The sequence below is a fragment of the Motacilla alba genome, chromosome Z, assembly GCF_015832195.1.
Source record: "Motacilla alba alba isolate MOTALB_02 chromosome Z, Motacilla_alba_V1.0_pri, whole genome shotgun sequence".
In the NCBI taxonomy this organism is placed as follows: Eukaryota; Metazoa; Chordata; class Aves; order Passeriformes; family Motacillidae; genus Motacilla; species Motacilla alba.
In genome coordinates this window covers 54,621,342-54,636,047 of record NC_052046.1, presented here as the reverse complement: position 1 = coordinate 54,636,047, position 14,706 = coordinate 54,621,342, and the positions used below count along the sequence as shown (strand labels likewise).

Here is a 14,706-nt window from a genome sequence, read left to right as displayed (position 1 = left end):
AATTATATGAAAGGCTGGTCCTCCACTGAACTGTGATGAATGCCTGACCTCAAATATACCTTTTAACTATGAATATCAGAATTTAATTGTAAATTGTGAGAGTTTGTTCATTTTTACAAGTGCTAAATGTTTTTCAATTCAATATTTTATGCTTGTGTCATGAGGTGAAATCTTTTCCCAAACCAGATGTGGGGGAGCCGCTTGAAACTGCTTTCTAGAGGGACCCCTTTGTAAGTTTCCTCCCAAATTTCCTCTAAACCAAGACAACTTGGAAAACTGAGGAATAAAGATCAGTCAGTTCTCAGACTGTATCATGCTGTTTTATAGCTGATAATTATCTGCAATATGAATAATAATAAAGATAACTTAAAAATGCACGTTTTATCCTGGCCAGCAATTGAATGCAAATGTTAGTTTTTGCTATAAGGTTATATAACTGTTTCTAATAAAGCTGAGCATTTAGATAAGCAAATAATTCTTACTATTTTAATTAACCACATTTTATTTACATATTTATAGTAGAGAAGAGTATAAACTGCTGTTATTGCTATTTCCTTTTGGGAAGGTTAGATGTGGTGTTAGTATTACAAGTCACTCTGTGATCTCGCTGATTACTGCAGCAGTCAAACCAATAGCATAGGCAGGACATTGGCAAATGTAACATAGAGTGAAAGATGGATGAGGGAAAGTCACAGAAGTCTTTTCCCCTGGTGGCATTTGTGGCAGAAAAAAGTATTACATCACAGAAAGAACCCTGTATGCAGTGTTAGTGATGTTATTTCTTGAACCTAAACAGCATTTAGGAAGTAATTGCAACCTTGGGAATTTCAGCCCATTTAGTATCTCAGCTAGAATCAGAAATGGAAAGGGCAGAACTGCAGTATGAGCCATCATTTTTTTATATCATTTAACTGGAATATGTGGGTGATAGCATCTTGATAGTGTGAAGAAAATGCATAGAAAAAAATGCCTTGACTGTGGATCAGCTTTGAAATCACTGGCATGTTTGCAGCTGAATGACAGCTTAGGTGCTCCAGAAGACCTCATGTCAGGCTCTCTCTCTGAGAAACCAGCTCTTTGCTCTGCCATTCATAATGAAGTATATGACTGACCCTTAAACTGTTCCTAGCAATAACCACACTGTCAGGAAAAAGGGGATATTCTAACAGAAAAAAATTTGAAGTATTCTGCAGTGGTGTAATTTTTTTTCTCTGTTCCTATTGCTCCTCCCTTCTCTGACCCCAAATGTTTATTTTGGGAAAAGAATGGCAGATACAATAGAAAACAAAAAAAGAAGTAAATGTAAAGCATATACTGTACATGTAAAACATAGATAAATGTAAGCATATATGGCATTATTTGTGACTGTATAAATGTACAAGTGAAAAATTGTACAGTCCTGGACCCTGCTTTTATAAGGCCAAAGCTTTAAGAAAAATGAGCAAGATAGTCAGTATGCACCATAGTATCTGAGCACCAAATTCATGCTAGCTGTTAGAGAATTCTTGTTGATAGCACACAGAATAGGTTCTCTGTGAGGCGGATTATTCGTTCCTTGTGTGCTGCCTTTTAGTGGGGGTGGAGGACAGCCTTTTTAATGAAGACTATGGAAAACCTTTCTAAAATGTAAGGTGTTTCTCAGTCTATTTAACGTCTGAAGTTGCTTAGTACCCAGATGAAAAATCCTACCATGTTAAGCGAATTAAAGTCTCTGACAAATGTAAACCTTTAATTGTGTTTAAAATCTCCCCCAACATATTCAGCCAGGATACACCTCAGAGATATATGTGGTGTAATACACAGAGGAATGGATTGAATGTTAGAATCATCATAGAGTCATAGAATGGTTTAGATTGGAAACAGCCTTAAAGATCCTCCTGTTAGAACCCTCCGCCTTCCACAAAATCAGGTTGCTCAAAGCCCCATCCAACCTGGTCTTGAATACTTTCAGGGGTGGGCCATCCACAACTTCTCTGGCTAGCCCATTCCAGTGCCTCACAACCCTCACAGTAAAGAATTTCTTCCTAATATTGAATCTAAACCTACACTCCTTCAGTTTAAGATGATTCCTCCTTGTCCCATCTCCTATCATTATATGTCCTTGTGAACAGTCTCCAGCCTTCTTGTATGCCCCTTTAGGTACCAGAAGGCCACAATTAGGTCACCCTGCAGCCTTCTCTTTTCCAGGCTGAGCAGCCCCAACTCTCTCAGCCTGTCCTCATAGGAGAAGTGCTCTAGCCCTGTGATTATCTTCCTGCCCCTCCTCTGAGCTTGCTACTGTAGGGCCATGCCCTTTTTATATGTGTGTCCAGAACTCCAGGTGGTGTGTCACAGAGCAGAGCAGAGGGGCAGAATCCTCTCCCTTGCCACACTGCTTTGGGTGCAGCCCAGGATGCAGATGTGTCTCTGGGCTGCGAGTACTGTAGTATGGAGCGGTGTACTGTACAGTATTGCCAGGTCATACTAAGCTTCTCATCCACCACCAACCCCAAGTCCTTCTCCAACCCCGCCTGTGTTTGTACGTGGTATCGCACTGACCCAGGTGCAGGACCTTGCACTTTCCTTTGTTGAACTTCATGAGGTTCACACAGGCCCACTTCGCAGGCTGTCAAGGTCCCTCTGGATGGCATCCCTTCCATCCAGCATGTTGACTGCACCGCACAGCTTGGTGTTCTCAGCAGCCTTGCTGGGAGTGCACTCAATACCACTATCCATGACCCTGATGAAGATGTTAAACAGGGCTGCTACCAAAACTGACACCTGAGGAACACCACTCACCCCTGGTCTCCATGGACATCAAACCATTGACTGCAACTTCAGAAAATTCCTTATCCACTGAGTAGTTGATATGTCAAATCCATGTCTTTCCAACTGAAGAGACAAGGATGTTGTGGTGGTGTTTGTAGGTCCCCAGATGAGGGAAGAGATGAGAATCTTGACTCCATGTTTCAGAAGGCTGATTTATTATTTTATGATATATATTGTATTAAAAATGCTATACTAAAACTATACTATAAGATAGAGAGAAAGGATTCCTCAGAAAGCTAGAAGGGACTGTATAATAAAAACTTGTGACAGACCAGAGAGTCCGACACAGCTGGCTGTGATTGGTCATTAAGTAAAAATAATTTACATGAGACCAACCAAAGATGCACCTGCCACATTCCACAGCAGCAGATAATTATTGTTGACATTTCTTTTCTGAGGCTTCTCAGCTTCTCAGGAGAAAAAATCCTAGTGAAGGGGTTTTTCAGAAAATATGACAATGACAGGATACCATACATGACTGTTTACCCTTCAAAAGAGGAGGTCTTTTTTCCCCTTTTTCCCCTTTTCCATTCAGTGGGAACTTCACCAGACCGCCATGACTTCTCAAATATGATGGATAGTGGCTTAGCCACTTTCTCAGCCAGTTCTGTCAAGACCTCTAGCTGTATCTCATCAGGTCCCATGGACTTGTGAACCTTCATTTTCCTTAAAGGGTCTCAAACCTAATCTTCTAGAGCAGTCTTCATTCTCCCAGTCTCTGATCTTACCTTATGCAACTGGAGCATTTGCTGGTGAAGATGGAGGTAAAAAAGCTGTTGAGTATCTGGGACCTCTCCATGTCCTGGGTAACCAAGTCTCCTTCTGACAGATGCCAGGGTGTTGAAGTTCCCCATGAGGACTAGGGTTTGTGAATATGAGGCTGCTCCTCTCTGTCTTAGAGGGCCTCATTGGCTCAGTCTTCCTGGTCAGGTGGCCTGTAGCAGACTTCCACTATAAAGTCTCCTGTCCCTGCCTTCCCTTTATTGCTGACCCACAAGCTCTAAGCTCTTTATCCATCTCCTGGTGGAGCTCCATGCACTCCACATGGTCACTGACATAGAGGGCAAGATAGCCTCCCTGCCTCCCCTGTTCATCCTTCCTAAAGAGCCTGTTCCTTCCATTCCAACATTCCAGTCATAGGAGTCATCTCACCATGTTTGTGTGATGCCAGTAAAGCCATAGCCTTGCAGGTGGGCACACGTTTCTTGTTCCTCCTGTTTATTCCACATGTTGTCTGCATTAGCATAGAGACATTTAAATTTGGCCCCCAATGAGGCTGACTTTCTGTCTGGAGTGGGTGAAATGCCTTAAAGTTGCCCTTCAGATGCTCTCCTGCTGGCCTCTGTATCCTCTCAGGGCTCTGGGCATGTTTTGTGGGTTCGGGCATCTACTTACCCCATTGCAATGGAGCATGATACACAGGTTGGGTTTTTCTTGTTGTTTAACAATTCATGTAGTTCTTCCACTCAGGAGACTGACTGCATATGCAGCACTGCTAAATTGTTAGCCGTGCTGGGGAACAATCACCTGGGATAACAATCAGTCCTCCACCCCCTGCTGCTGGCCTATAGCTGGCATTGCCACCAGACTGGTGCCTACCTCAACCCCAGCCTGGAGTCTCTTGGTAGAGCTTGTAGCAGGCAATCTGTGTCTTCAGAACTATACCCTTCAACACTCCATGGTTTTGCTAACCCCAACACTTGCATGACTGCTGCTACAGAAAAGGCTTTAGTTACTGTAAAAGCCAGCCAGCTAGCCAGGCAGGAAAAGCAAACAGAGGGAGCTCCACGGGCTGAAGAAGTTGAACTTAGAAGAGTTCTCGGCCTTAAAAATTGAAAGCCGTCATGTTGTTAAGGTATTTATAATGTCTATGTCTCTCCCTCCCATGAATTCTCTATGCTTAAAGGTGCAGAAGGTCATTGACGTCTTTTTAAACAGAGGCACTTGATAGCAACTATTTGCTCTGCACTAAGGAGGCTGCTTCCATGTAGCTCATGGAAACTGGATAGTATTTCTGTCAAATCTGAGTGAAACTAGCCAGTGAGTAAAATACAAGAATATATCATCACTGGAAGAGGCAGGCATCCTGTCATATTTTCTAAGGAAATAATATCAGACTTTTAAAGGAAAGAGAGATAACTGAGATACTGGGAAATCTGTTTCTGTTGATCCCCTCTTGTTTTGACTGCAACAGACTTCATACCTTCTGGATATTTCTTCATTATACTTTGGAAGACTGAGGTAATTGTCTAAAATCAGCAATTACCATTCCACAGGATGCATTTTGTCTTTTTTTTCCCTACAGCAACACAATGAATTTGAACTTCTGTACTGTCTCCCTAGCCCTTTTGTTCATGAAGAAGTACGCACAAATTATACCCATCTGAGTGTAGTTTTAATCTTTTGTTGGCACTAATGGATTTATCTTGCTTTTAGTTCTCCTTATGCAATCTCTGAAAGCAACAGCCCAGCAAGTAAGACACAAAGTCACTCTTTTAGGCTCACTGTTCATGCATCTACTTCATCTCCCACTGTGAAGTCCCTGGGGATTTTGCTATGACTGAGGGCAAGGCCAGTCCTGTAGACACTGTTCAGACTGTGAAATTAGCTGGCTTGGTTAACTCAGGCTGCACTACAAAATTAAGGGAATGCAGACTCCAATAGCAGTAATGCAGACCGGTTTAAAGGAACAAAGAACTGTAGACCTGACAGAAACAAGACAAGGGACCGTGTCATGAAGAAAACTCTTTCCCTTTTGTATTCTCTCCCTGACCTATTTGCAACTACAAGATGATCATCACTCAGGCAGCACAGCTCTACTGTCTGTGGCTTTGATCTGAGAGCTTTAGAGTGCTCTGTCATTGAAGTCTCCTACCTGAACTTTCCCCAGTTGTCCTCCTGACTAAGGCACTGTAGGAAAATGAATAGATTGTTCTTTACAGCTGCTCAAGGAGAATTTCCCCCTCCTTTCTGTTATCCTATTATTCCCAGTATTGCCCTTGACCCAAATAACATCCTACAGTTAGGAGAACTCACAGCAGTTCTTTAGCTTCAAGGACTGAGCACTGATTATGCACAGCAGAAATACCTTACTTCAGACAGTTATTGTCAATTACAAAAATGTACTATGTATTGCTTCGGGTAGGTGTCTCAGGAAGCAGAGATCATCATTCCTCATGGGTTCTCAGTCATGCTGCTGTGGACAGCAATCTGAAATGCATGTTAGAGCTTGTGATAGCAGATTAAAGAAAAGTCAGTAGCAGAAATGCTATCAGTCAAGTTGTCACCAAAACTGGGAAAAAGAAACTCTCCAGCAACATCTTTTTAGAGAATCAAGGCATTACTTTATTCTGGCCAGGATGTGCAACTGAAATCATTCCATGCTTCTTCACCAGACTTTTCACATACCTATACAGACAAAACCCAAAGAAATTCTCATACATTCATCTTAAATTACACAGTTCTTAGCATTCAATCTCCTATTGGTTATCATTCCCTTCACTTTCAATGCTACTTTGGTCCTCATTCTTTGGTTCTCTTATCAATCTTTTCCCAGACCAGGTGTCTCATCAGGGGGTGATGTTTGGGGTAATTAATGCTCTTTAATGTTCATTTCTGTCCTGTGCATCTTCTGGTTAATCTCTTATTTTGTTCTATTTAAAGTCATCTTCCAGAGATTCTCATCTTTATGTTTGTGAACATTGGCTTTAAATAAAACCTTATCCTGGCATAAGGTATCTGCTCTCTGAGGACTAGAAGAGATACAGAAATCTGTGAGAGAGAAACACTTGGATCCCTTGCATTGACAAGCCCTGTTGACATCTTTCTGCCCTTACACCCCACCAACTAGGATATGATAGCACAGAATGAAAATCTAGCAGAACAATCATGTTTTTATTAGGCTGATAGCATTTTTTGACCATAAAAATCAAATGCTGCTGGAAGCCACTATATATCTCATTATTCAGGGCAACATATGGCAAACAGCAGAGCTTCCTCTGCCAAAACAGTTTTGAGGTAGGTGACTTTGTTAGAAATTGTATGACTTCTAATATTCTTTAATGTAACTTTAGTAAAGGGTTTGTTCTCCTTTGCACAGGGGCAGGGGAATTGAAATTTCTCTACAAAAGTCTCTGTTCTCAGGGAGAGGCCTGATGACCTTAAGATTTGTGGATTGGGAGTAGCCAGAAGATGCACAGGACAGAAATGAACATTAAAGAACATTACTCCAAACATCACCCTCTGGAGAGGCCAGAGACACCTGGTCTGGGAAAAGAGTGATAGGAGAATCAATCAAAAAGATTGATAAGAGAACCAAAGAATGAGGACCAAGTCAGCATCAGAGGGGAAGGATCAATAGCCAATAGGAGATTGAATGCTAAGAACTGTGTAATTTAAGATGAATGTATGAGAATTTCTTTGGGTTTTGTCTGTATAGGTATGTGAAAAGTCTGGTGAAGAAGCATGGAATGATTTCAGTTGCACATCCTGGCCAGAATAAAGTAATGCCTTGATTCTCTAATACTGAAAAGATGTTAGAGAGTTTCAGTTTTGGTGACAATATCTCCACGTTAGCAAGCAAAGCAAAACTTCCAAGCAAGAAATTCATGCCCAGATATTGTCTCCCAATTCCACAGAAAGGCCAGTTTAAATACATTCACTTGATTTCACCTAGTTGTGGTTAGACTGCTTTTTCTGGTTCCAAAGAAAGGTGTTATCTTCTCAGACTAACTCTTCTCTCAATAAATGAGAAATTGAGGAAAAAGTACAGTTTAGTGTAGAAAAATAACTTTTCCTATATGAATTTGACTTTCCTGGTTTTTATTTCTTTCAAATTAGCTGCACATTAACTGAGATTGAAACAAGACAGCCCTGTAGGAGAAAGAGAGCGGTTCTTTGAACCTCCTTCCTTTGCAGTTTCTAGCTCTGTGTAGCTTGACAGACTTCTCAAAGACATCAAATTTTTACTCTGCTGCTGACTCATTGGTCAGAACACAGATCAAAATCAGCAAGGTCTTCAGATGCAACCAGTCTGGACGAGTTGTTCCCTGCAGCCTGCTGGCAGGCTGCACGTTGCACAGTGGGTTTGTGTAGCTCAGAATGTTGAGCAGATGTGTGCTTTCACCCACAGCCCTCCTGGAGGTGCAGAGACCTTCACCATCCCTTCACCAGGAAATGATGGGATTTACTCCATTACTTGGCATGGCAACCAGAACACATAGTGAACAGAAGGAAATCTGTTGAATCCCAGTCTAGAAGGAAAATACAATCCACAGCTCTTCAGAGGCGTATGATAGAGCTGAGGAAATTCATGATGGGGCTGAGGAAATTCACCCCATGTGAGTGTTAAGAGGTAAGACATTCCCTACATGAGTCCCTACAATGAAAGGCAAAGTTCCAAGCCCAACTGCTCTTTATCATACCTTGGGCTGGTGCAGGAGCCTAGAGAAACCTAGAGATTTGTTTAGGTACCAGCCCTGTATTGGCAAATGTAATAACTATTTACTGCACTCTTTATGATCTCTATCACTGCCCTTATTCTTTAACATTCAGCATTGAAATCGGCCCAGAGGAGGATTCTTTTGTTGCAATGAAGGCCAGCAGGGGTTTTGACTGGAGAGCAGCTGCTGTAATGCTAAATATATATTTGGAACAAGGACATGATGAGATGTACTGCCCTGCTTAATGTCCTTGCCTGGCTGTGCCTTGCTCTCTTCCTGCATTAAGGGTTTTATTATATCTCCTTGTCAGCAGAGATAATTGCCTGCAAATGTCCGCAAGCACACCTGCTACCAGACACTTTGCTATTAAGGTAATTCCAAGAAAATGAAAGCTTCAGCAACCATGCCAGCACAAGTTATTAATCCAGATAAGCCACCTTCCATGCACCGAGGACATGACCTGTTTATGTTTCAGTCCACCTACCTCCCCTGACATTCTACAAGATTAATGTTTCTCTGGGAGATCACTGTGCTCACCTCTTCCTGATTTTGTGGCAGACCTGGTAACTGAGAGATTTTATTTTTTTTGCCTTTTTCCAGAAGTGTCCACTCACAAGGCATGCATTTTGGGGTTTGTTACTTTAGCAGCTCTAGACAAGTTGGTACAGGTGCCAAAGTATCTTCGTGCCAGTAAACATCTTTCTGTAGGGCAGGAATGGTAGAGCTCACCAGGGCAGGTGAGGCAGTGGGTGCACGTACACGGCATCACCTTTCTGTTGGCGCCCAGACTTTGTACAAATCCACTGTGAAACAGCTGAGGGTGCCCTGCTTCTGCTAGTTGCACTCTGGTCCTTCCACAGTGCCTGGTGGTGCCCACCTGACCTTGCTACTCTATGTTTATCTGCCAAGTGATACCACAGACAGCTAGAAGTGGAGTCAGCTGTGGTACCAGCTGGGACAAACTGGCCTTGCCTGGCCTGAGACATTCTCACTCTGAGCATCACCTGCTTCCACTTGCTGGGGCCCCATTTGTGACAGGAATTCTCTTGGATGCTGAGTAGTGTGAGGAACAGAGAGGATTGGAGTGTAGAGGGAGCCAGGGCAGTAAAAACAGGCCTGAGGACAGGGAAGATTTGGCTTCACCGTGGTTGTCCCAGCTCTTCTCAGGACAACTCCCTGGCATGTTTCAAATAGGTTTTCAGCAGGACAGGTGGTGGAGAAAAGCTGTCCAGGAAATTTCTTTTCGGAAAAATTGCATATTAACAATCATGGACTTTTATTTCTGTTTCCAGTCAGTTTCTGGTGAAAGCTTTGCTGGAAGGTATTCTTCTGAGTCGAAAGTAAAGTGAATTTTAGGGAATATTTTTTCAAAAATTCATTATATAATATAACAGAAAATGGGTTTACTAATACTTTTGACTGAGGCACAAATGCTGAATCCTACAGCACGTTAGCCTGGAACAAGCTAATTTTTTCGACACTCACACTGATTTTTCTTCAACAGTCTTGTGTTTTGTGAACTTGAGTGAAACTCTTTAGAGATACTTTTGGCCAGCAGTATATCCTAGTTCCAGAGGATCAGACTACAATCTCTTTGTCTTAAAATTCCAGCTAACAAATTGGCTGGTTGGTTGCTGGTGTGAGAGGCAATTCTGACCAGCACTATGGCATGTTATCCAGGTAGGCAGGCAAGCGGGCAGGCAGTCCATGGCAAGAGCAGGTCCAGATCTTCACAGGGAATTTGACAATTCTGGGAGTAGTTTCCCAGACTAGTTGGTAACAAAGAATAGGAAATGAGTGGGGGTGAGGAGCAGGCAGTGGGAGCATTTTTTTCACTAAACCATTTACACAATCACTGAATTTGGTTGGAAGGCATCACCAGTGGGCTCATCGAGTCCAACCTCCCTGCTCACACAGTGTCCCCTAGAGGATGTTACCCAGGGTTGTACTCCTTCATTTTACAGCAAAATTAAACTGGGCTGCAGAGAGCCAGGAGGGAAAACCACCTGTTATATGTCCTTTTAGACATAAATTGTAACTGATTTTTATGTCAGTTTTTCTCATAGTCTTCCCTCCTGCCCTGCTCTCTGGATCACAGTGTCAAATGCAAGGTCCAATGAAGTGGCGTGTTTACCCATGCCAGACAGTGCCCACCCTCCCACCCACCTCCTCCTCTGCCCCCTCTGCCCCAGTCAGCAAGCCCAGACCTGCTCTTTGCCCTGACACAATCCCACCACAGGAAGTCCTCCAACACAGCAGAGCCACCACAGGAAGTCCTCCAACACAGCAGAGCCAGCACATGGAGTTTCATATTTTTGGCAGCAGTTAGTGGAAGATTGTAGCTGAGGGCCGGTATTTGCTCAGCATTGCTGGTGGACAGGCAAAAAGTGATTGCAAGCAACCCAAGGGTTTGTGGGACACCTCCTCATTTGAAGTTTCATTAATTGTCAAACTGTTGTTCAAACATCCTATTTGGAGTGCTTTAAACTTACAGGATGCTGGTAACTTCTCTGACTATCCTCATATTTAGCTAATGAGAAATGGTTCAGTTTGGGTTTGATGCCTCAGAAGCAATACTGTATATTTACAACTAATTGCTAGTACTTCATCATCCTGCCAAAAAATATCCCCTTGTCGACAAAACAGATATGTTGTTCAAACTGTGATGTGAAAGTTTGCATTAGTAAGAGATGAAGGGTTGAACATATCTTCAGGGCTAAAATCTGTACTCTTTGCAAGTTTCTGGCACAAATATTTATTTCTCTGAGGTATGTGTTGACAGAAAAGGAATTCTTTGTTTTAAAGGGAAATTCTGAAGTGTTTCCAGGGAAGGAAAGTTTTAACGTTTAACAAAAAGCACATTGCTTTTCTCCTTGTCAATTAACACTCCAAATGCAACTACTTGTAAAGGAAAAAAGTAATGGTAAATGGTTTTTTCAGCACTGAAGGTAAGGCAGTGAAGTACTTGCTTCTGGATACAAAGTAAGGCAACTTGCCTTCATTCCCCCAGACAGGATTGTGGTGGGTATATAATATGTTTTTCTTTTCTCCCTGCTCAACCCAGTCATATAGCATCAAGGCCTGCTGTGGCACTGAAATCCTCCATTTTACAAAAGTCACTGCAGTTGAGGAAGGGATCAAATGTTAGCAAGCAGTAGGGTAAGAAAGCACACATCCATTGAACAAAGTTATGAACTCTGTGTGTATGTACTCACTTCTCAGATAAAGACTAAATGTCTTTTTACAAACTCTCTATCTCCAATCTAAATTTCAAAACATCCCACATGTGCCTCCATGACTTGGAGCCTACACCAATTTTAGTTTTTGTAGGATGTGTTTGACCTTGTTATTTTTTGTTGTTTGGCAGGCATGGATGTCTCAGGACAATCATCATTCTCAACTTCTAAGCTATCTGCAAATTTCTTTTGTTTTCGATCTAAAATTTTAAGGCTCTAGTAAGGTTAAAGATGAATGAAAAACCACTCTCCTGAGCTGACACCTTCAGCATTGGCATGATGCCTCACAGAAACCACCTTAATTCAATGGGGAGGATGACTTCCTGGGGCTACTATGGGAGAAATATTAAGTAATAATGTTTGTAACTTGTGAAGATGGAAATTTTGATTGATTATGAGAAAATGTTAGTATTATTGACTTTCTTTTACTGTAATTTATTGAAGATCATTCTTTTATTTAAATACATCATTCACCCAAGGACAGACTGAAAAAAAAAACCAACCAAAAAGCCTAGCTGGCAAGGACAATAGACTCTGCAGCCTGGAGATTAAACAAGGTGTCAAAGTAAAGAATGGCATTCAAAACATCTTGTGATCAAATGTATCAGTAAGGAAATGTATGGGAACTTGATCCTGAATGGAACAACAGGGCTCCAGACATACACAGCTCCAGGTAGTTTGGATTCACATTGAGCTGTAGATGAAAAATCCTTGTCTAAAAAAATTTTAAGCTCACTGAAAGACAGGCAATTTCCTTACTCTGTGTATATATAGAAGGTAGCACTGGGACATGGCAAGAGGCAAGCAGCACAGCTTGAACACCAGTAATGATGAACACCACTGCAGATCATCACTGAACCTGGAGACGGTAGTTAAAATACTATTTTCAGATTAACAGCAAACCCAAGACCATTAAGACAAAGGATACTGAGCAAATTTATACACTCTTCATTCTTTTTATTAGTATTTATTGTTGTTATTGTTATTCACACTTAGACGACTGAGTTACATTAAGTGATTTATATGAAGAACTCTGTATTAATATGATAAGGTGAGAAAGTGTACACGCCACAGTGAAACATTCTGTAGATATTGAAGTAGGACCTTGATAGAAGGGATTATTTCCAAGAGCCTATGTACAAATAAAGGTAACTTTCATACTATATACAAACTTATATTCACAGAGAATACACTGATTCAGAGATACATGAATATCATCTAGTGAATAATGATCCATACACTTAAACACATGAAAAAAATTGGAATTTTCAGGGGGTTGCCTGGACTTGCAAAATAAAAAATACATGGAAATGTATTTTTACTTTTGAAGTTTGAAATGAGTAAAGATGGGTGACTTCAGATTTTTCTTACAATAGGCTGAAAATGATGGATGATAAGAGTATGAAAACTACAAAGTGAAACAAACATGCTAGAAACACTTTATTAGAAAAATAGCCTCTGATTGTCAGTGATAACACACTACTATTTTCACAACACAATACCATGTCCTGATCTTGCCATCTTAAGTGACAGAAATAATTTTAATTCATGTAAGTCAACTCCCCAGAGTCAGGATTGCAAAATTAAAACTGCAACAGAGATCTTGATAATGGAAATGAACACAAAACCAAGTGAAATTCTTTGGCAGTACTTAATTTTTATGAGGGATTAAAATAAATTATTGATTTCTATTGGATAACCTGACCCTGTTAAAGTCTGAAAACTTTTTGAAAAAGTGACAGAAGCAAGTAATCTCTTACAAACTTACTAAAACATAAGGAGCTTCCTTTACTGTGATCTCAGTGGGAGAAAACATCAAAGTAGCGGAATGATTTAATTGCTTTATTGGGCCTGACTCTGCAAGCATTTTATTCCTTCTCCTGGGGTGAACAAGGGTAGCAGGATTGAGTCCCTACTGCAAAGGTAGTGGGCAGCATTTTGTACAGCCCCACAGGAAAACTCAAGAGTATGAGGAGCAAACTCCCCCGACTTACTTACAGCATCACTAAGGCGAAACCAGATCCTGCTTTACTGTACATTTATTTGTCAGTGTTTGACATTTTGCCTTAAACAGAGACATGGAATTGATTCTTTACTTTAAAATTATTGATCCCCTTACTTAGAAACCCCATACTAGTCTTCTGGGTTCTTTATGGCTTCTTTTTTCATTAAGACAACTATGTGACATAAAATAAAAATAAAATAGTAAAGTGCACGATCTTTAAAAATGTGTACAAATTTCATTGTTGGGATTGTTTTTTTGTTTCATGAGTGGAGAATTTACAATAAATCTACATGAATGTACAGTTCATTTGCCAGTGTTGAATTACTCATTCTTGTCCTGGGCTGTTTCACTTATGGCTCATGTAGGAATGGTATGGCCAATTATGTGGCTGGTCTACCCACACTCCAAGGGATTACATGGCTTCTAGGCTGGGACTGACCTGTGTCTGGCTGGCTGGAGCATGGGCTCAGTGCCATGCTAATGCGACAACATGACTTCTGGAGAAGACGCAGCTTGCATCTGTACAGGCAGGAGCACAGGCAGGGGAAGGCTCAAACTACCTGCACCCATCCAGGAAGACAAGTCCTGGCATGCTGCACACTGACGCCCAGCAATGCACTGCAGACAGACCTACAGGACGGCCTGTCTGACCTACAGGGCTGTGAGCCATATGTGACTGCTGCATTTGATGGGTGCACTGAACTGCAAAACTTCAGTTTGGCGGTGACTCTCCCCAGTTCAAATGGAAATGACGGATATCTCAATACCAATATTCCTGTAACTGATGGCAACAGATCTAAGAAGGATACTTTTAACATCAACCAGGAATGAAACCCATGGCTTTTGGAGGACTGGAGCAGGATTCTTCTCCACACTGTTGAGTGCAAACTATCCCATTTGATAATCTCAAATTCACTTTCTGCAAGTATTTTTCTTCAATTTAACTTTCCAGGAATAGCAGAAAAAAAAAAAATAATCACCTGTTCAAACCATGCCTCTTTCTCAGTTAGTTGTGTCATTGTTATTTACAAGAGGTAAAATTGTTTCCAAGAATACAAGTGAATGTAATTTATCTCTCTGTACATAGCTCCCAGGACAATTAGGTTTGTTATGTAACTGCATTTATGAAATACGGGAACTTAAGATAAAAGTCTCTATCTTGTCCAGGTTAATGGCAGAATTCTTCTGTATTTCATTGGGCCAGTTCTTAGAGAAG

The 14,706-nt window shown here is 41.3% G+C and overlaps 1 protein-coding gene across 1 annotated transcript in view; it reads left to right on the top strand.

Moving 5' to 3' along the window:
* ACER2 (alkaline ceramidase 2) overlaps window positions 1–14,463 on the top strand; it is a 44,676-nt gene extending 30,213 nt beyond the window's left edge. Inside the window, exon 7 of the mRNA XM_038123928.1 lies at window positions 11,617–14,463. Within this exon, the coding sequence (XP_037979856.1) occupies window positions 11,617–11,656 (40 nt within the window). The 3' untranslated portion in view covers window positions 11,657–14,463. The remainder of the gene's footprint in view (window positions 1–11,616) is intronic.
* Window positions 14,464–14,706: the final 243 nt, after the last annotated feature.